Below are 16,996 nucleotides of genomic sequence, written 5' to 3' on the forward strand. Positions count from 1 at the left end.
CCGGGCAGCTCGGGCTCTCCTTCTGGGCACACACCTCAGGACTGGTTCAAAGGCACTGGACACCTGACAGTCCTCCTGGCCAATCTCAGCACTGTTGGAAAAAAGGCATTTCATTCTTTAGCATCTACCTGCAAGCTTAGGTGCTGTTTTAAGCTATGCTTTAACTGACAACAGGCTAAGTTTAGAGCAGCAACCCAGTGTCCCAAGCCCCAGCTCTTAGTGCTGTGCCAGTGTAATGCAGGGGGCTTAAAGATGACTCTGCAAGACTTCTGCACTGACATGGTGTATTTAAAACAAAACTACAGTATAAACATTCCAAGACTGGGTTGAGTGGACTACAGATCTACTTGTTCCCATGTACAGTTTCAATACAGATCTCAGTGCAGTGCCTAACACAGTTCATACATCACCAGTGCTGTGAAACAGAAGCAAGAGGGTGCATTTTGTTTTATAAAAAACCCAACAAATAAATTATACATTGAGAGCTATTGCCAAGCTTTACATATAAAAAGTAAAAATACAGTAGTTAGTGCGGCTTTAACAAAACAAATCTAGCTAAAAAAATATTCTTACATACTTTAAAAATAAGTTTGTCCAGTTATATAGGTGGGGGGTTGTATGTGTGTTTATGGAGCAGAGTGCTCAAGCCAAACAGTCAAAAGGAGGTGAATTCTGCAGGAGAATCCTGTGGCTCCTGGCTCTGTGGGTGTGGCAGCGCTGCCGGCAGTGCCTGCTCCTCAGGCCAGCAGTGACAAGCGAACAGGGCCCTGCACTCCTGTCTGTGCTGCCAGCACCTGGAGCAAACACACCCGGATTACACCTGTGTGAATCACTGAAAGGCCATTAGCAGATACTGGTCTGTTTTTTGGTTGAAAAGCTATGATTGTCCAGCTATATTTGAAAGCTGTGACAATAGTGTCTAACAGCTATATGTATATGTATATATATATGTATATAGATACTACAACTTTCTAAACTCAGAAACACTATGTGCCCAGACAGAGTTTTAAATGCTAGCTGGCTGTGGAACAGAGCTGCTATCACTTCACCAGTAGATTTGGATTGTATCAGAGTATGTTCACAATGTGAAAAACACATCCAATGCTGTTTGTGAAGGACACACTCATCCCAACAGCATATCTTTGCTTCATGAAACGAGAAGGAAGGAGCAGGGTGCAGACAAAGGGAGAGCAGGCAAGGACTGCAAGCAGTTTGTACAGACCCACACACAGCTGCACTGCTCACCTGAGCTGCTCTAACAGGGCTACAAATTTTCTTGCCGAAGTTGTGTCCAAAACTGTCTTACATAGCTGTCTGTCTTTGACAAAGTATGAGTAAAATTTAAATTTAGTATCAAATACAATCAAGCCAAATCATTTCTCATGACTGATTAACACATAAGTAGGTAATATATGTCATATAACTTACCTAATATTAAACTCTATTACCACTGAACTAAAGAAGATATTCCCTTAATTCTGGTGTAAGAAAGCCTCAGCTCCCAGATTTTAATGCCCATTTCCTAAGCCTAATGCACACAGCACATGCAGACTCTGATGGTCTTAAATGGGTGAGACTGAAATGCATCTCTCTCTGGTTAATCAGTTTGAGATAAAGGCTGGGATGCTGTTATTATAAACACCAAGATTTCTATAAAACCTTTTACACTAATCAAAGAATGTGACTGGAGTAAAATCACTTTTACTTTTAGATCCTATCACTTAGCATTCATTCATTCATTCCTGTCAACTCTTACAGCTTTTAAGTGGTTATCAGACCTGCCAACATCCTGACACCAGATTCACACAAAAGTTTTATTTATAAATCTCTTTAAATAATACAAAAAAAATAGACTTTAAGAAAATGCTTGGACCCTACAGCAAATCAATCAATAGTATAGCAATGGTAGGAAAATACTTTTTTCCTCAGTAGCAAACAGGCATTAACTAATACTTTGTAACACTAACTGCAGGAACTATTATCCCTATTTGTGTCTGATAAAAGGCAGGTGATGAGTAATGCTATGTTACCTGTTAGTCATGTTGTAACACAATACCTCTAGCTGCAAAGCAGAACAGTGATGCCTAACATCAGGTCACAAACCTGTGTCACCTTAGTCTCACCAGGCTCCCTATATAAGCAATAATTTGGTTAGCCAAGCAAGCTACATCAAAATAAATTGAGTGAATATTTGCTCCAAGTATCAGATATTGCTGGGCAGAGTTTGGTTTGTAGCCCCAAATCTATTAGATATTGCAAGTTCCCAATTTACCAGTTGAAATGTTTGCATTTTTATGTGAAGTTTCAAATATTAAGTCTTCTGAAAACTGAGGAAAGCCTCTCCCCTGTGACATTTCTCTCTGTGTGCATGTGTGTAATTACAACATTCCCCTCCAACCACTGCTATCCTGACCATGCTGAAATAACAGTTGGTTATTTGGAACCATTTAGATTTTTAGAGGACACACTCACCACACGCTATTTACTTGTTATTTGCTGTGATGGCTTGGGAGGAATCTAAGGATGGTATTCAACAAGCTTTGCTGGAAAACTGCAAACTTCTGTTATTCCAGTTTTGGGAGGGATTCAAGCTGACAGTTCGCAGAGCTCCTGAACCCAATGGGAAGAGCCAAATATCAAACATGCCTAAGAAAATGCTACTGCATTCTGTCTATTTACAAACCCAACACATGTAGCTGGCGAATGCCAGCTCAGCTGCTGAGCAAACAGATGAATAGCAAGTGCCAAGTTTCCACACACAGTCCTGGCTTTATGCAGGAAGCAGACTGTTGCAGCCATTGCTTCCCTTTTCCTGCAGGAACTTTGCTGGCAACTGCATTATTAATCCAGACTTAGATATTTGATATTTGAATCGGGAATCTTCTATGTTTTAATAACCAGTAAGGCTCAGACTTAAAAGTATAAAAAACCCTAACACTCAACTGTAAGTAGCAATGGAGAGAGCTACTGGAAGTAGCAATGAGAGAGCTGAAGGGCTGGGAGCCTGAGCCCTGTGCCTGGTCTGGGGCAGCAGCTCTGCTCATCTAACAGTGCTGGAACAGGATGTGCCCTGGGTGCTGTCTGGAGAGGCACCTGCAGCACCTGCCACCAATCCTGAATTCCTGGTTCTTGAGGCAATGGCTGCAACTCACTGCCTGCAGAGTCACTCTGGTATGTCAGTCCTAGGAGCTTTCTCTGGTCTCTACATTCCTCCATTAAGGCCTCAGGGGTTTTGAGAAATGGCAGTGGGGCATGCAAAATCCATGTGGCTTCTCCCTTAACTCACGTTCAGCACCTTGCAAAGAAGAGCATGACAGTGACAGCAGCATGAACACCGTGGTCCGAATGCAGCAGCCTTGCTGGGCCCAGCTCACTTGCAGAACCCATAGTGGTTTGGTCCAAACCTTTGTTTACACTGAGACACGTGCACGCAGGCAGTGGGCAGAAATGAAGTTGTGCATACAGGTTCCAGAACTAATTTTTACATTTGTTTCTAAGAACCACATGCATATAAGTATCTACAAACAGCAGCACTATGCAGAAAACACCTTCCAACCCCAGTCATATGTACAAACCTCTTCCTCAGAAAGAAAGATCACCGTTGTTTCATCTGTGCTTCCCTGCTAGATGTGGGATTCATCATCTTTGTTTCTCCTCCCTCTGACTCTGTGTTTTTTCATAGGCTATATCCCCAGGGTCCATGTCATGATACTGCTGCCCAGAGCTGAAATGATCTCTGAAATGCATGCACCGTAACCCAAACTTCACCTGAGCACCCAAAGACCTTCACCTGCTCTGTGGAGGGTGTGCTCTTACCTTCCTTCTACAGAGAAGTGAATTGCTTACTGGAATATTTAATCCTTTTTTTGCTATTTTCACCCTAGTCATTCTATTTGTTCCATATGCTACTATTAGATGACACTTGGAACAGGATTCAAAGTGGTGTTAAGAACTGATCTCGTTGTACCCTCATGCTGCAAAAATACCTGGTAAGTATTCCTGAAACACAGCATCTGGAAAAAACACCCACAAATAGCATGAAGAGAAACAAGAACATTCTTTTCCTTTCTAGTCCTAGAAGACAACAATGCTGATCAATAAACAGTTCCTGAAGTAAGCTGCACTCACACCTTCACTGCTTTGGCTTTTAAAACATACAGATATCTAGTCTAAAATGCATGTATTTGAATCACGTAGGAAATTAAATGATCAGTGTCAAATGTGGGAACTCTGCTGTATTCTGCTAATTCTACAAGCTGTTTGGCAAGTAATTTGCATTTTCCTGGTTGCAATGAGCAGCAGCTCAAATCCAGTCTACATAGCTGGTCACTGATGGACTAGATTTTCACGCTTTCCAGGTACTGTAACAGGGTGTGCAAGGATTATTAAGGGGGTTAAGGCCAAAAATGAGCATATGTGATGGTAAAATGAAGGAAAATCAGAGGGAATAATCACACAGAAGAAAATGTCCTTGGCTGTACGGGACAATGACCACCATGGAGAGCCCTGTGCAGGGCACGGCCACGAGGTGGCCCTGCGAGCTTTCCTCATCCCTGTGATGTTCATTATTCCACAGCCATCAGCGCCTCGTGCTCACACCCCACAGCTCTGTGACACCTTCCAGCAGCACCAGAGCCAGCTCAGTGTAAGGAACAATTAACTCAGCACGAGCAGAACACAACTGTTTTCTTTTCCTCAGTTCAGAACTAGCTCCAGTTGACATTTCACTTCTTCCGAGGGAAAAGATCAAATGTGCATTGGTTTTACATCCCGGTTCATGCTGCAATTCCAGTTAGATTGTGATAAATGTAGAAGTCTCTTCCTGGATCCGGGCAAACCAGCCAGCTGTCTGACTCCTGTTCAGCACGAGTTTGATCCCAAGCAAGTCTTTTGGAAGGATCCCTTGGAGATATGTTAGAAGATTTGAGTTTTCACAAGGTGAGAGTTTCAGAGACTCCTTCTTCTAGAGTTCAGTGGTGAGTAAACATTTTGTTCTTATTGTAGCATCCTCAGTAACTGGGCTAAAAGGGGGGAAAAAAATAAGGCTCTGTAAATACACTCCTCCAAAAAGGTCTGCCATGATGGATTACATGAGAGGAGTACTGCTTCAAAGAGCATTCTTGGCTGCTCCCCTTGAAACTTAATGAGACCAACGGACAAACCTTTCTAATGGACAACTCCGGAAAAGCAAACTGAGTGAATGAAATTTAAACTATTTAAACAATGCAGCAGTAGCACCACTGCCATTCTTTAAAGATAGTCACTGCAAGGCCTGATTGTCACTGCCATCATTCAGCCTCATCAGCATGGCAGCATTGAATAGCATGGGAAAAGGCTTCTACCAATTTGGTTTTCTGACACCCTCATAACTCGGAAGTAACTGGGGGGCATCCCTCTCCACCCCCACCAATCCTCTGGCAGGTACTGAAACACTGTGAAGAGATTTCTCATTAACTTTTTCTCTACCATAACTTTAGTCTGGCATTAGAACTGATAAGAGCAGATAAGAAACTGAAGTGAAATTATAATATACAGGCATCAGTTTATCTGTAATATTTCAATTGCTATAAACTGAGACAGAACTTCAGTATATTAGCACAGCATAACAAGGCACTGTGTCTAAATGGGCATTGTAACTATGTCAGTGGAAGCAATGAGTGCCCACACAGACTTGTGGGATGCGCTCACCTCACAAGGACTTCGGGTGTCTGCTGAGATGGCGTCAATCCAGCTGAGGACATCAGGGTCTCCGTGCAGCCTTTCACTGCCTTCAAAGATAAGGCAACATTATTTCCCAAAGGCCCGTTGGAAATCAGTCCTGTCTGAATGGGAAAGAATGAAATAAGAAACTCAAACACCAGCCAGGACAAGAGAAGCTAATTTTTCAATATGATTTACTTATAAATGGCAAAAATAGGATTCATTAAACTCCAGCCTGGGCTTTAGTAAATACAAATTCTTGAAGAAATTTGAGGGCATTTATCTGCAGTACAATATAGCAAAAATGAAGTTTAACTATTAACAGGGTATGTTGTCTAATTTACTCCAGCTGAATTAGTTTGCTTTATTTTTGGTCTGGTACATTACTTCACAGACCTTCAAACTATTAAAAATTATTGCATTTTATTATTTAACTTGAACTCCCGTTTCTTAATCGTGATAAAAGCTTTCGTTTTTTTCTTTGTTAAGAAATAGTCAAGTAACTCACTGGCACTAGCCACCTCGGTGTTACAATGGGCTGAGCAGACACCTACAGAAAGCAAACAAAAGCCAATTAAAAGGTTGAAAGTAGCTGAGAACGTTATCCAAATAGCATTGCCTCTCAAAACCTCCCCCAAAACAACCTCAGATATTTGCCCCTCGTTAGCCTTTGAATTACAGTAGTGGAGTTGTGGCACCCACTGAGCACAGAGCCAGACACTCACTGGGAGCAGTTTCAACTCAGTGCTTCCTTCCAAAGGAAAGAATCCATCATCTTTTAGTGCTTTGGGGACAACCTTAATCCAGAGCATACTACTGTGAAGAGTGTAAATGTCCTCCTCCTTCCCTGTTTCTCTTGGTGCATACAGTGTAACTCCATTTTGCCAGCATAGTTTATAAGAAATTTCTTTTATCTACATGAAAGCTTGATTAGTATTACAAGTTTACTTTTCAAGTATTTGTGCATATATCTATATATATACAGACATACACATATGTACAGACATCTTCCCATATAATTTTTGAATTATGTATTATTGAACCCTTAGGAATCCCCATAAGTGTGAGAAGCAGGTTGGCACTTGCAGCAAAACCGTACTAGAGGCTCCTGTGGCACACATACAGGTTCACTCTTCAGGTTCCTTCATTTCCCCTGCAAAGCTGTAAAATCTACACCCCTACACCAGCCACCCTGCAGGTAGGGACCATGTGAGCAGTGATCCCTGTCCATCACTTCTTCCCACTGCTGCAGATCCAAGTGTGGCAGACAAGCACTAAAGCCAGATAAGAGTTCATGAGTAAAAATCACGGTTGTGTGCAAAGGAAGAAATTTGGGTTTGAAATACATTTACCCGAGGTGTGGCTTCTGTAAAGTCAATTAGATTCTCTGTCAGTGATGTTAAGGAAACGTCCTGGTCATCTGGAGTGCTCTATGGAATAAATCAGTTTTTAATTGAATTCCCAGTAGTAACCACATAGGTCTACTGAATACTCTAGTGGCTCCCTGAGTTATAGACCAGTATCTTTAATGAACACCACTTTTTACCAGGCCTATTTTTTCAAGTCTTTCTATTTGAACTTTTTTAATAGCCTTTAAATTTCCCTTATTCTCATTAATGTACTGGAAACAGTATCATTACCCTGTAAGCAAGCAGTGAAATTGTCCCTTCCCCTCTGTGAAAATGGGGTACTGCACCATTTGAAAGGTCAGCAAGGTCTGGAGTGGGGTGTTTGAACATGGTGAAATTTATGATTATTCAGTGGGATCAACTACGTAGTACTGGTTTAGAGGCCCAACAGCTACAGGGCAGGGTGTTTTGGTCATCCAGAACAACCTGCCAGTTGGCTCAAGTAAAGGCAGCACAGGTCCAACACTCTTGGACTCTACTTTTCTTTAGAGAGGGACAAAAGAAAGTTAATTCCCCGAATTTGTGCTCTTCATGGAGTCCAGTTAAAACTTACCTTAAGGAAACTAGAATATAACAAATGAACAACTAAATTTATACTTTTCCTTCTGTGGTTCTTTTGATGGGAACTGCCTATGTCAGAATTTCATCCCTACAGTCTCCTTACTGGAGCATAAAATCGTTGGGATGCATGGGGTTCTCTGCCAGTGTGAGAAAAACAACCAGTTTAGAAAAATAAGAGCTATGCCAAGAACCGGAAGGGACACACAGAAATGGCCTTTGGAAAGATCCGTGCAGTGTCCCTGCCTGCTTCAGAAAGCACTCTCTGGCATTCCCCAGTGCCTGGCATCCACAGAGTTATGAGAGGCATGCAGCAAGGTCTGCTGGGCTTGCCTGAAGGCATCGGGAGCTCAGAATGTGACATAGAAACCTTCCAGGCTGGCAGGTGGCGATACCTTTGAAACAGCAGCCTCCTCAGTTGGAGCTAGATTAGCTGGAATTAGCAGGTCCTCGTGGTTAGAGTCAGCATTGTCCTCATTCAACGTCTTACTGAAAGGGGAAAACATTCTCATTAGCACCCTGCCTGGATAGCATCGAACAGAACTGCTTCCCAGATAGCTCAAAACCTTGACACCAGTTCCGTATGTTAATGCAAATGCCTTCCAACTACCTCCAGAGATTACTGCTCTGTCTCACAGTTCCAGTTACAGCTGTGTATAGACCCAACAGTATCCAAGTCTTCTATCTCAAAAGAGTTTCTTCAGCTCTTGTGTCTAATTTCCCTGAAGCCTTTCCTGTCATCCTCTTATCTTTCTCTTTAGAGCCAGGGGCAGCAGGATGTCAGGAATCTCAGTCCTTTCAGAAGATGAGAGAGATTCACTTTACTGCTTGCAAGGATACTCACCCCGAGGCCTGACCTACACTGATTAACTGCTGCAACATTAATTAAAAATGCATCCCTAAACCTGCATAGTTAGATGTAGCCTAAATGCTCAGCAACTGTTACTCATCTTTTCAGACCTTTTCATCATAATCTCCACGTGGTCCTCTTACCCCAGAAACATGTTTCTCCAGAATCACTTACGGAACAAAGGTATTTGAAGCAGGGATTGCTCTCAGCTGCTCTCTTGGATCTTGAAATACCAGACTGGTTGCTGAGGGACTGCTCTGTGATTTGCCCGACAGCATAACGTTCCTGGCAGAAACCAACAGAAAACAAACAAAACAGAAAACAGGTAAAACCTTCCATGGAAAGCTCTTTATGAATCACTTGTTACAATAAAGTTTTGGGACTGCTAACATACATTTTATTTGTATATTTTATTTACAGTATCACCCTCTCCTCTTTGATGTCTGCCACATGTGTACCTTCACAAATGGTCAAGAAGTTAGATGTTGCAACCTTTTGAACTTTTTTAATGCCTGCAATCCCACTGGACCCTGCAATCATTTCATATTTAGTAATTCTCAGGAAATTGTCACTGTCAGGGATTTGTATACAATTTTTTTTCTCCACTAGTAAACACCTACTGTGAACAGACCCATCCCGTCTCCCCACACTGAAGCTGTTCACATTTCAGAAGTAATTAGAGATTGAAATTGCCATTGTAAAATAGTCGTCACATATAGGAGAATAAAAAGGATCTGTATTATCATGTATATAATAAAATTTAGCAGTTATAACCCTGGTTTTCATCTCAAAACCACTTCACACTCGGGAGGTTAAGGTAGCCTCTGCAAGGTAAAATGCAATGATGACTGAGCCACCAGCAGACCACACTAAACTGCAGGTTCTCAATTCTGTAGTGGGGTAACTACACCACATATTTCTTACAAATCTATTTACTACCTGGCAGCAGCCTCCTGAATGTTGGAATTCTTGACACCTGTCATGCTGTCATCTTTTCCACCCTGAGAGGAAGAAATTAACAGAGACATAAATTTCTGATACCTGTTTCCATCTTGTGTCACTTCTGAGATTCACAGTAGAGCTGAGTGTCTCCATCCCAGCACAAAAACATGCTGTTCATCTACAGCTTGGGGACTTAGAACATCAATTCCATGTGACAACTTCAGTGTAGAAATAAAAATAATTCACCAACAAAGCCAAATAAAACACCATTATTTGCTAAGGAATTTACTACAATATGCAAGAAGCCCAGTCTTAGTGACAGAATAATTGCTTGATTAGAAGGCAGCCTTTGGAGGTTATGGTCTCAATGACCTCTCAAAGAAGAGCTTGCACAGGGTCTTGTCCTGTTACCTGTTGAGTATCATAAAAGACAGAAATTCCTCCCTGGGGAACCACTATCACTGTGAAGAAAGGCTGAAAAGCCTTCTGACTCTGCCTTGGACAAGACTCTTGGAACACTCTTATCTGCAAAGCACCTTCTCCAATATCAGGCAATTGAAGAGAAATAAAACATTTGAAAGCGTCACAGCTCTTTCAGTTGAGTATTTACCTTGTGCCCTGCTTCTGCCTGGGCCTTCAGGATATTGCTTTTGAGATCTGCTGGAAGCCAGTTTGCTGCTACAATTGGGCTCTCGATTGCATTATTAAGACATTTATCTGTCAACTTCACCACTTCATCCTAGACATGAAAACATCTTTATCAGAAGCAGTTTCCACACAGACAAGTCTGGGCTGAAGTTTATCAACATCTCTAAATAACAAGGCTCTGAAGCCAGAGGAAAGTCAGCAGATTTATACTGAAATGAAAAAGCAATTTTCCTTTATTTTGGAACGCAGTTGTAATGTCACAGCAACACATAAAGTAAAAAAAGCACAATGCTTAAATGTGGATATGCAAACTGCTGTGCAAAAAATACAGTGTGCAAGAAATGAAGTGCATCCTAAAACTGCAGCCTAGTTTACTGATAGGAGATCAATGTAACAGCCATTATATCATGCCAGTGTAGCCTAAGTAAAAGTTGTTAATTTAGTCTCAAATGCAAGTTGGGAAGATTTTTAATTTAAAATCCACTTATGAGTTAGCCCAAGAGTTTAATTAATGTGCTACTAACTACCTCTCCCACCACTGATGATATCAGAGCAAACTGGCAGCCAGATACATAATGAAGAGAAGTAAGAACGAGATACCTTTCACTACAGTATATTTTATTATGAGAACAGCATTTCTTAATTATAAAATATTAATTAAGCATTCAATCTACTAATTGCTATTTGATTAGTGGCAGAAGTTAATTAGCTGAGTGAAAACTAAACCCTGTTGACCTTCCTTCTGAGGCAATGACTCAGCAGGGGGAGACAGAGTCCTGCTTTCCTCACCATATGCCATGGTCTAGGGCAGACTCTTCCCAGGAGGCAAGTGCTGCAGGACTGCCCGGAGCAGGGACAAACCTGCTGCACTCCTACCTGCACCAGCTGCAGCGTGCCCAGGAGGAATGAAGCCCATTGCAGAGAGAGAGCAGAGCAGAGGAGATAAAAAGAGGTGAACACCAGTCCCCCCACAGCTCTCCATCCACCTTCAGCTTTCTACATTCCCTGGAGACACCAGTGAGAACTTATAGTTATTTGGTCTTTAGAGTGGGGAAAAACATTTCCTTTTTTTGTCTCCCTCTAAGTCACCTTTTGGGATATCCAAATAGGTTCTTAGGAGACTTTCTAAAGGAGAATCTGTTTTCAAATTTTGACCCAGTCAGCAATGAACTTCACAAAATATGCAAGGGTCATGTCAACATAAAAAGCCATGAGGACCAACAATCAAGTGCTGCTAATGACTATTGCCAGCAGATATTAAGAGCTGCACCTTCACATAATTCATGAAGATTAACAATTATTAAACATTTAAGTACTTTTATTTTAGAGAAGCTGCTGAAATTGCCAAAAGGAATAATAACAACTGAATTATTATTATTTGTACAGCTGCAGCACCCATCTGTGATAATCTTTAAGTCTTTATGCTGGACCTCACTGAAGCAGATGCCATGTGTACCTGCAAAGCATTTTAAATGCATTATTCCACTAATACAATTAATCTATCATTTTAACTGAGCACATCATTACACTGGTTCTTGAAGTACCATTTTATTGTTTAACTTCCTCTCAGCTTCCTCCACCTGAACAATCAATTTAATTAGGTCACTCTAGTCTAGTAACGATTAGACTCCTCACTTTTGAAAAGCTTAGTACTATTACAGAATATTTTAATAGAGCATAAATTTCATACCACCAAGGAAATATCTCCCTCAATATTAATGACCCATTTTTTTCAACCCTATTTTGCACTTGAAAAAAGCATAGGTGTATTACAGGCTTTTTTAATGAAAAAAACATGTAGCTAGAGGGAAAAGCATCCGGCACCTGCTAATGCCTCAAGATGTCTAATTTACAAGACATTTCATTGTTCACACAAAATGGTAAAGCTGCCAGGGTTTGTCATTATTCTAGCTCATTAGGAATGTTTGTCGTTTCCATGGACAAACTACACTTGTACTGTGTTCTTCAATCAAACATGGAGCTAGGCAGCGATGCAAAAAGGCAAGGAAAGATTAAAGGCAGCAATCAGGCATATGATCCCAATCCTTTGTGCTTCTGAGTTGTGCTCCTGGTGCCACTAAAAATCACTTTGTGCAGGAAGCTGGAGCCTAATACAGGCGCATTTTGGAGCAACTTCCATGTATTTACAGACCACAACAAATTCAGAAAAAGTAAACCCTCATGTTCTTGCATTTTTGACTTGGGAGCAGACTTTGAACACAGGCAAACAGGGTGAACCTTTATTGTTCATTTCCCTTCAGAAGCTGATGAAAGAAGAGTGTTGGTGTATTTAAAGCTATTTGCTCTCTTTGTCAGATCTGGTCACTGCACTAGTGAAAGCTGGGAAAGGACAAAGTCGCATTCTTCCATCCCAACAGATCTTGGCAGTGAACAGCAGAGAAGAATGAAGGCATTCATTCCCGTGCTTCCTCTTTTTCTCTAGAAGAGCAGGGGTAGCTAGATAAATATTTCCCTATCAAAGAAATCAATCAGGACTGATTGATTGCAAGCATAGAATTGTCAGGCCATCTCTGTCCCCTGATGGAAAACAGTTAAAGATTTTTAATTAACAAAGCTGAAGTGAGTTGGCATATAAGTGTAATGAAGTTTAGGACACAGCTCTGCCTTCATAAGTAGAAAGATAACACTTTTCCCCAATGCATTCTAGCAAACCTCTTATGTACTGTAACAGTTTCTACATGTGCTGAAATTTGTAATCACACACACTCAGAGAGAATGCTGCAATATTGCATTCCCTCTGAAATAATAGCAAGCTCCAGGATTTAAACTTACTGCTAGGTTTTAGTGGATATATTGCAGTCCCATGCAATTCTGCCAGAAGAGGACACCACATACATTTATTTTACTAATAGATTAAGAAGAAAAGTAAGTACAGGAGAAGAGCCCATAGATGCCTTTTATAACAAACACCAAAAATGAAAGCTTCTATGTTTTCTAAAGCAGCCTTTAAAGGCAGGAAACAAAATATTTTTAATAGTGACTTTTAGGCCACTCTTTTCAGGACTGGTTTCCAAACCATTAACCTTCCTCTCTGAAGGGTGTGCTCATTTGGCGCTACTGTAACCTACATGTCTTCGCAATCTGAAGCATTGGGAATTTCCAGTATGCAGAGAGTCTCTAATCTTTGTCTATCTTTTTTAAACAAACACTCCCAAGTGACTTCTTGGTAAGTTACATCATAGGCAGAAAAGTTTTATTCTATCTCTTCTACCTTAAAAAATCCTCCAATGATCTAACTGTCCATTTTCCTAATATAATTTGCACTTCTTTCTTGAAAGCTGAACTGTGTTTTACTCACCTGCTGGCATGCTGTTGATCCATAATTCTCTGTTATGCAAATGTTCTTGCTCTCCAATCAGGTTACTCTCTCCCCAGTATCTACAACCTTTAAAGTTACTCGGCACCTCATGTGACAGTAGCTGGATGACTGTGACTGCTCTGTATTGGGAGCTGTTTGTTAGGATTAGCTCATTACAGGAATCTTAGCTTGCTTATTATACATCAGCCACGATTTAAAAACCACTGAAACAGTCTCAGTCCATTCTCTTCAATGAACTAATTAAATGTTTTTCCCCTCTCTGTCTGAACCAAAGTGGAGCTCAACAGGGCAAAATATTCTTAAATAAATTGTATTCATTTGCTTTAGTTTATGTAGAAGCAGTGTTTCAGCTAACAGGACCTACAGTCTACTGACTAATCTTCTTAGAGACCTGGTAATCTTTGTAATGCACTCACCAAGCAGAGAGGTGCACCAGGCAGCCCTGACAGCAGCCCTTAAAGGGGACATGAGCCAAGCAGCCTGCAGCACCACCCACAGCAGCAGCCTTCTCTCACACGGAGGTGGAAAACAAATGCTTAGGAGTGGGCTTAGCTCAAACACACACAGCTAAACACCTCTCCTGGCACCTGGCTCCTGTTATATTGAGGGAGCAAGAAAAATCATAGCTGCTTCACTCAAAGTTAGATAAATCCTCGGGCCTCCCTGCACGGGAGGGTAGCCTAAACAGAGATAACACTGTCAGATGTTTCACTCTCTCTGCTCGCCCAAAACACAAAAATCTCCCAAAGCTTCTGCATCAGAGAAAACAGAGTAATGGAAAACTAAACTTCATTTTTTAAAGCTCATTAAAAAACCCAGAAGAATATCCTGTCTGGGGGCAATTGTCTGATAACCAGTGAATCTATCAAAACTCACTGCTGTTGTAAGGGAGGATCCTGGCCTCTCTATCCCTTCTAGCAACACTACTTATTTTCACTATAGTCTTGCATTTCCTCGACCCCTTCCCTGAACCTATTTAACTCACTATTTACCACCTTAAAGAGCAAATTAAAAACCTAAAGAAACCCAGCACCTCAACAAAAAGTTCAAAACAAAGGCAGGAAAAAAAATTGTTCGCCAGTTTGTAGATACATTTGTTAACTAAAACTTGCAATGACTTCTGGAGGTGAGAGGGGAGAGAGGGAAGCTGGAGAAGAAAGAGTGAAGATGAAGGAGGGAGAAGATAGCCCTCACCCTGCTCAGGGCACTCAGGCTTGTACTTTGGCTCAGCTGCCCGTGAAGTGCAGCCTGCCTTGCTCAGAGGGATTTGAGAGCAGTAATCAAACCACATCACTCCTCTTTGTGTAAACATGGAGCACTAAAAACTACATCAGAGAGCAGGTACAAACTGATTACTTTACAGGAGGGACGGATCATCAGCAAACTTGACTCAAAACATCAGAACAACCTTCTCAGAACTGAAAAATACCAGGAAAGCAGCTCAGCCCTTTCAAAAAGAGGTGAACTACCCAACAACATGCAGGTAGTAATCTACAGATAAAGACAACTGAGAAACATTTCAAGCATTTATGCCCTTTACTCCCACTGATTTTAAAAAATCTCACCAGGCTGCAGTCTGCACACATGTAGCTTTGGCCCCATTTTTATCTCACTGCCCTGTCACACACAGGTTTATATATCATAAAGCATTTGTATTTCCTTTACTATCCCCCAGTATTTTTCACTCATAAATCTTAGAAGTCTTGAAAACAGATCAAGGCAAGTGGAAGAGCTTTCAGAATGATCTGAACTAAATTCAGGACAGCAGCAGGGAGAACAAAAGGCAGTTACCTGTATGTTTATGTTTATGTTGGGACGCTCAGTCGGCACGGGGCTGCTGCGCTCTGTCTCCAGCTGTTTCAGTTTTAGGAATGTGTCTTCAAATGCTGGAAATGACAATAAAGATGTCATCTTCCTAATGTTACCTTGGAGTTATTTGACTTGTAACTTGCATTATTCCTGAATACTAATTACATAGTTTTGACATGCAAAAAAGCACAGGGATGGGGGAATCTATTTGCTCAAGCTTCGGTGCAAATTTCAAGGCTGCAGACTGTGTGCACCAAATCACAACAATACTCCTGGAACTCATTTACCCAGCCATCCTCATAGTGAGTGAGCAAACACAGTTAATTGCTTAGATGATTGCACTTTATTTGTGGACAGTAACATGCATTAAAGAACTGACTTTTTCCCTTGTATCTTCATCCTTGTTTTCCAGTAATGGGTAAAACTGTCCTTATGTATATAATCTGAGGGAGCTTCCTAAAACAGTTCTGCATTTTTCATATGGAAACAATCTCATATCAACCTAATTATTTAATCTTGATCTCACAAATCATAATAAGGAAAAATCTGTCAGTTTGCTTACGATCAGAGTCTGCTTTTTCTGCAGCAGTTTCCTTCGTGCCAGGAGGAGGACAACTAACAGCCTCTTCTGAATCTCCTGTTGCCAAGCCAACAACTGGACGGCCCACGGCATCATCCACACATGTTTCTGGCAACTCTGTGCTGTCTAGCAAATCAACAAGAGGTATGCTGCAAAGGCAGAAAGATGGGCAGAGAGACGCACAATCATTTTACCACTCTTCCTGTAACAAGAAAAAGCTTTAACATATGCAATCACTTTTTTCAAGCTGTCTTCTGCTGACCAGCCACAATCTAGAAAAACTGTTTCACGTAACTAACAGACATTGGCTTTTGTGAGCTTAAGAGACACAAAAAAGGGAACATTTCATGTCTGTGTAAGTGACTTCAGAGTCACATAGCAAAACAGGTCCATGTTGCCTGCTGTGTCATCACATAGCAGTGGAAAAAGTGAAGAGAAGGAGGGAGGTTTTTTATCCATGAAATACAGTTTTTGGAACAAACATTTGAAGTTTTTCCAACAAACTCAAGGTACCCTTTAGGATTTTTACAAGAGAAAAAGAAAAGTTAGGGTGAGGGAAATTGGTATCACAAAAAGCTGTTTGTGCAGCACTTCACCCAACACTGGTAAGCAGAACAGAGGGCAGAAGAGTGCACTGAAGAGAACTGAAATGACACTTATGGTCAGGCATACCTAGAACCAGTTTCAGTTTTGTTAACTTCAGCAGAGCCATGAATGAAATCTTAGCAGTCACAGCGTTTTAAATGAACCACAGCATGTACTCTGTACCCTGTCAGGATAATTTGATTCACCTCCTTTGGTTTCTGATGGAAATGTCTCCTTTTAATTTTGCCCTACGAGCTGTATTTTCAATGAACAAGGAAAAACAATTATAAAAACAAAAATGATATTATGATGCTTATGTTGTGCAAGCACTCAGGAATCTAATAAATTTCTCTAAAGTTTGGGAACAGCTAAAGCTACCCTGACAGCAAACTAACAAACACAGAAACCACTGCTGCACAGTGCAATGGTTAATCAGACAGCCTGTGCACACAACTGCAGCTTTACTGCTGCCCAGTTCAATCAAAAAACACACTCACAATTTGGCTGCACTATTGATTTAAGAAGAAAAATCTATCAATTCCTTTGCAAGTCCTGTCCCAAATATGAGAACAATG

The 16,996-nt window shown here is 41.1% G+C and overlaps 1 protein-coding gene across 6 annotated transcripts in view; it reads right to left on the reverse strand.

The window, feature by feature from the left end:
• Window positions 1-429: 429 nt before the first annotated feature.
• Window positions 430-16,996, reverse strand: part of EPB41L5 (erythrocyte membrane protein band 4.1 like 5) — a 55,587-nt gene continuing 39,020 nt past the window's right edge. For 4 of the 6 annotated variants that reach the window (XM_014249556.2, XM_014249557.2, XM_005519667.3 and 1 more), the window contains exons 17-26: window positions 15,819-15,985; window positions 15,239-15,333; window positions 10,070-10,198; window positions 9,457-9,518; window positions 8,692-8,802; window positions 8,063-8,156; window positions 7,053-7,130; window positions 6,209-6,250; window positions 5,689-5,822; window positions 430-5,021 (exon numbers count right to left, since the gene is read on the reverse strand). In XM_014249556.2, the coding sequence (XP_014105031.1) occupies window positions 4,964-5,021; window positions 5,689-5,822; window positions 6,209-6,250; window positions 7,053-7,130; window positions 8,063-8,156; window positions 8,692-8,802; window positions 9,457-9,518; window positions 10,070-10,198; window positions 15,239-15,333; window positions 15,819-15,985 (970 nt within the window). In that variant the 3' untranslated portion in view covers window positions 430-4,963. The remainder of the gene's footprint in view (window positions 5,022-5,688; window positions 5,823-6,208; window positions 6,251-7,052; window positions 7,131-8,062; window positions 8,157-8,691; window positions 8,803-9,456; window positions 9,519-10,069; window positions 10,199-15,238; window positions 15,334-15,818; window positions 15,986-16,996) is intronic. The other 2 variants (XM_088058722.1, XM_088058723.1) reach the window with 2 other exon arrangements.

Source organism: Pseudopodoces humilis, chromosome 8, assembly GCF_049639895.1.
Source record: "Pseudopodoces humilis isolate 2021_Gansu_Grassland_sample_001 chromosome 8, ASM4963989v1, whole genome shotgun sequence".
In the NCBI taxonomy this organism is placed as follows: domain Eukaryota; kingdom Metazoa; phylum Chordata; class Aves; order Passeriformes; family Paridae; genus Pseudopodoces; species Pseudopodoces humilis.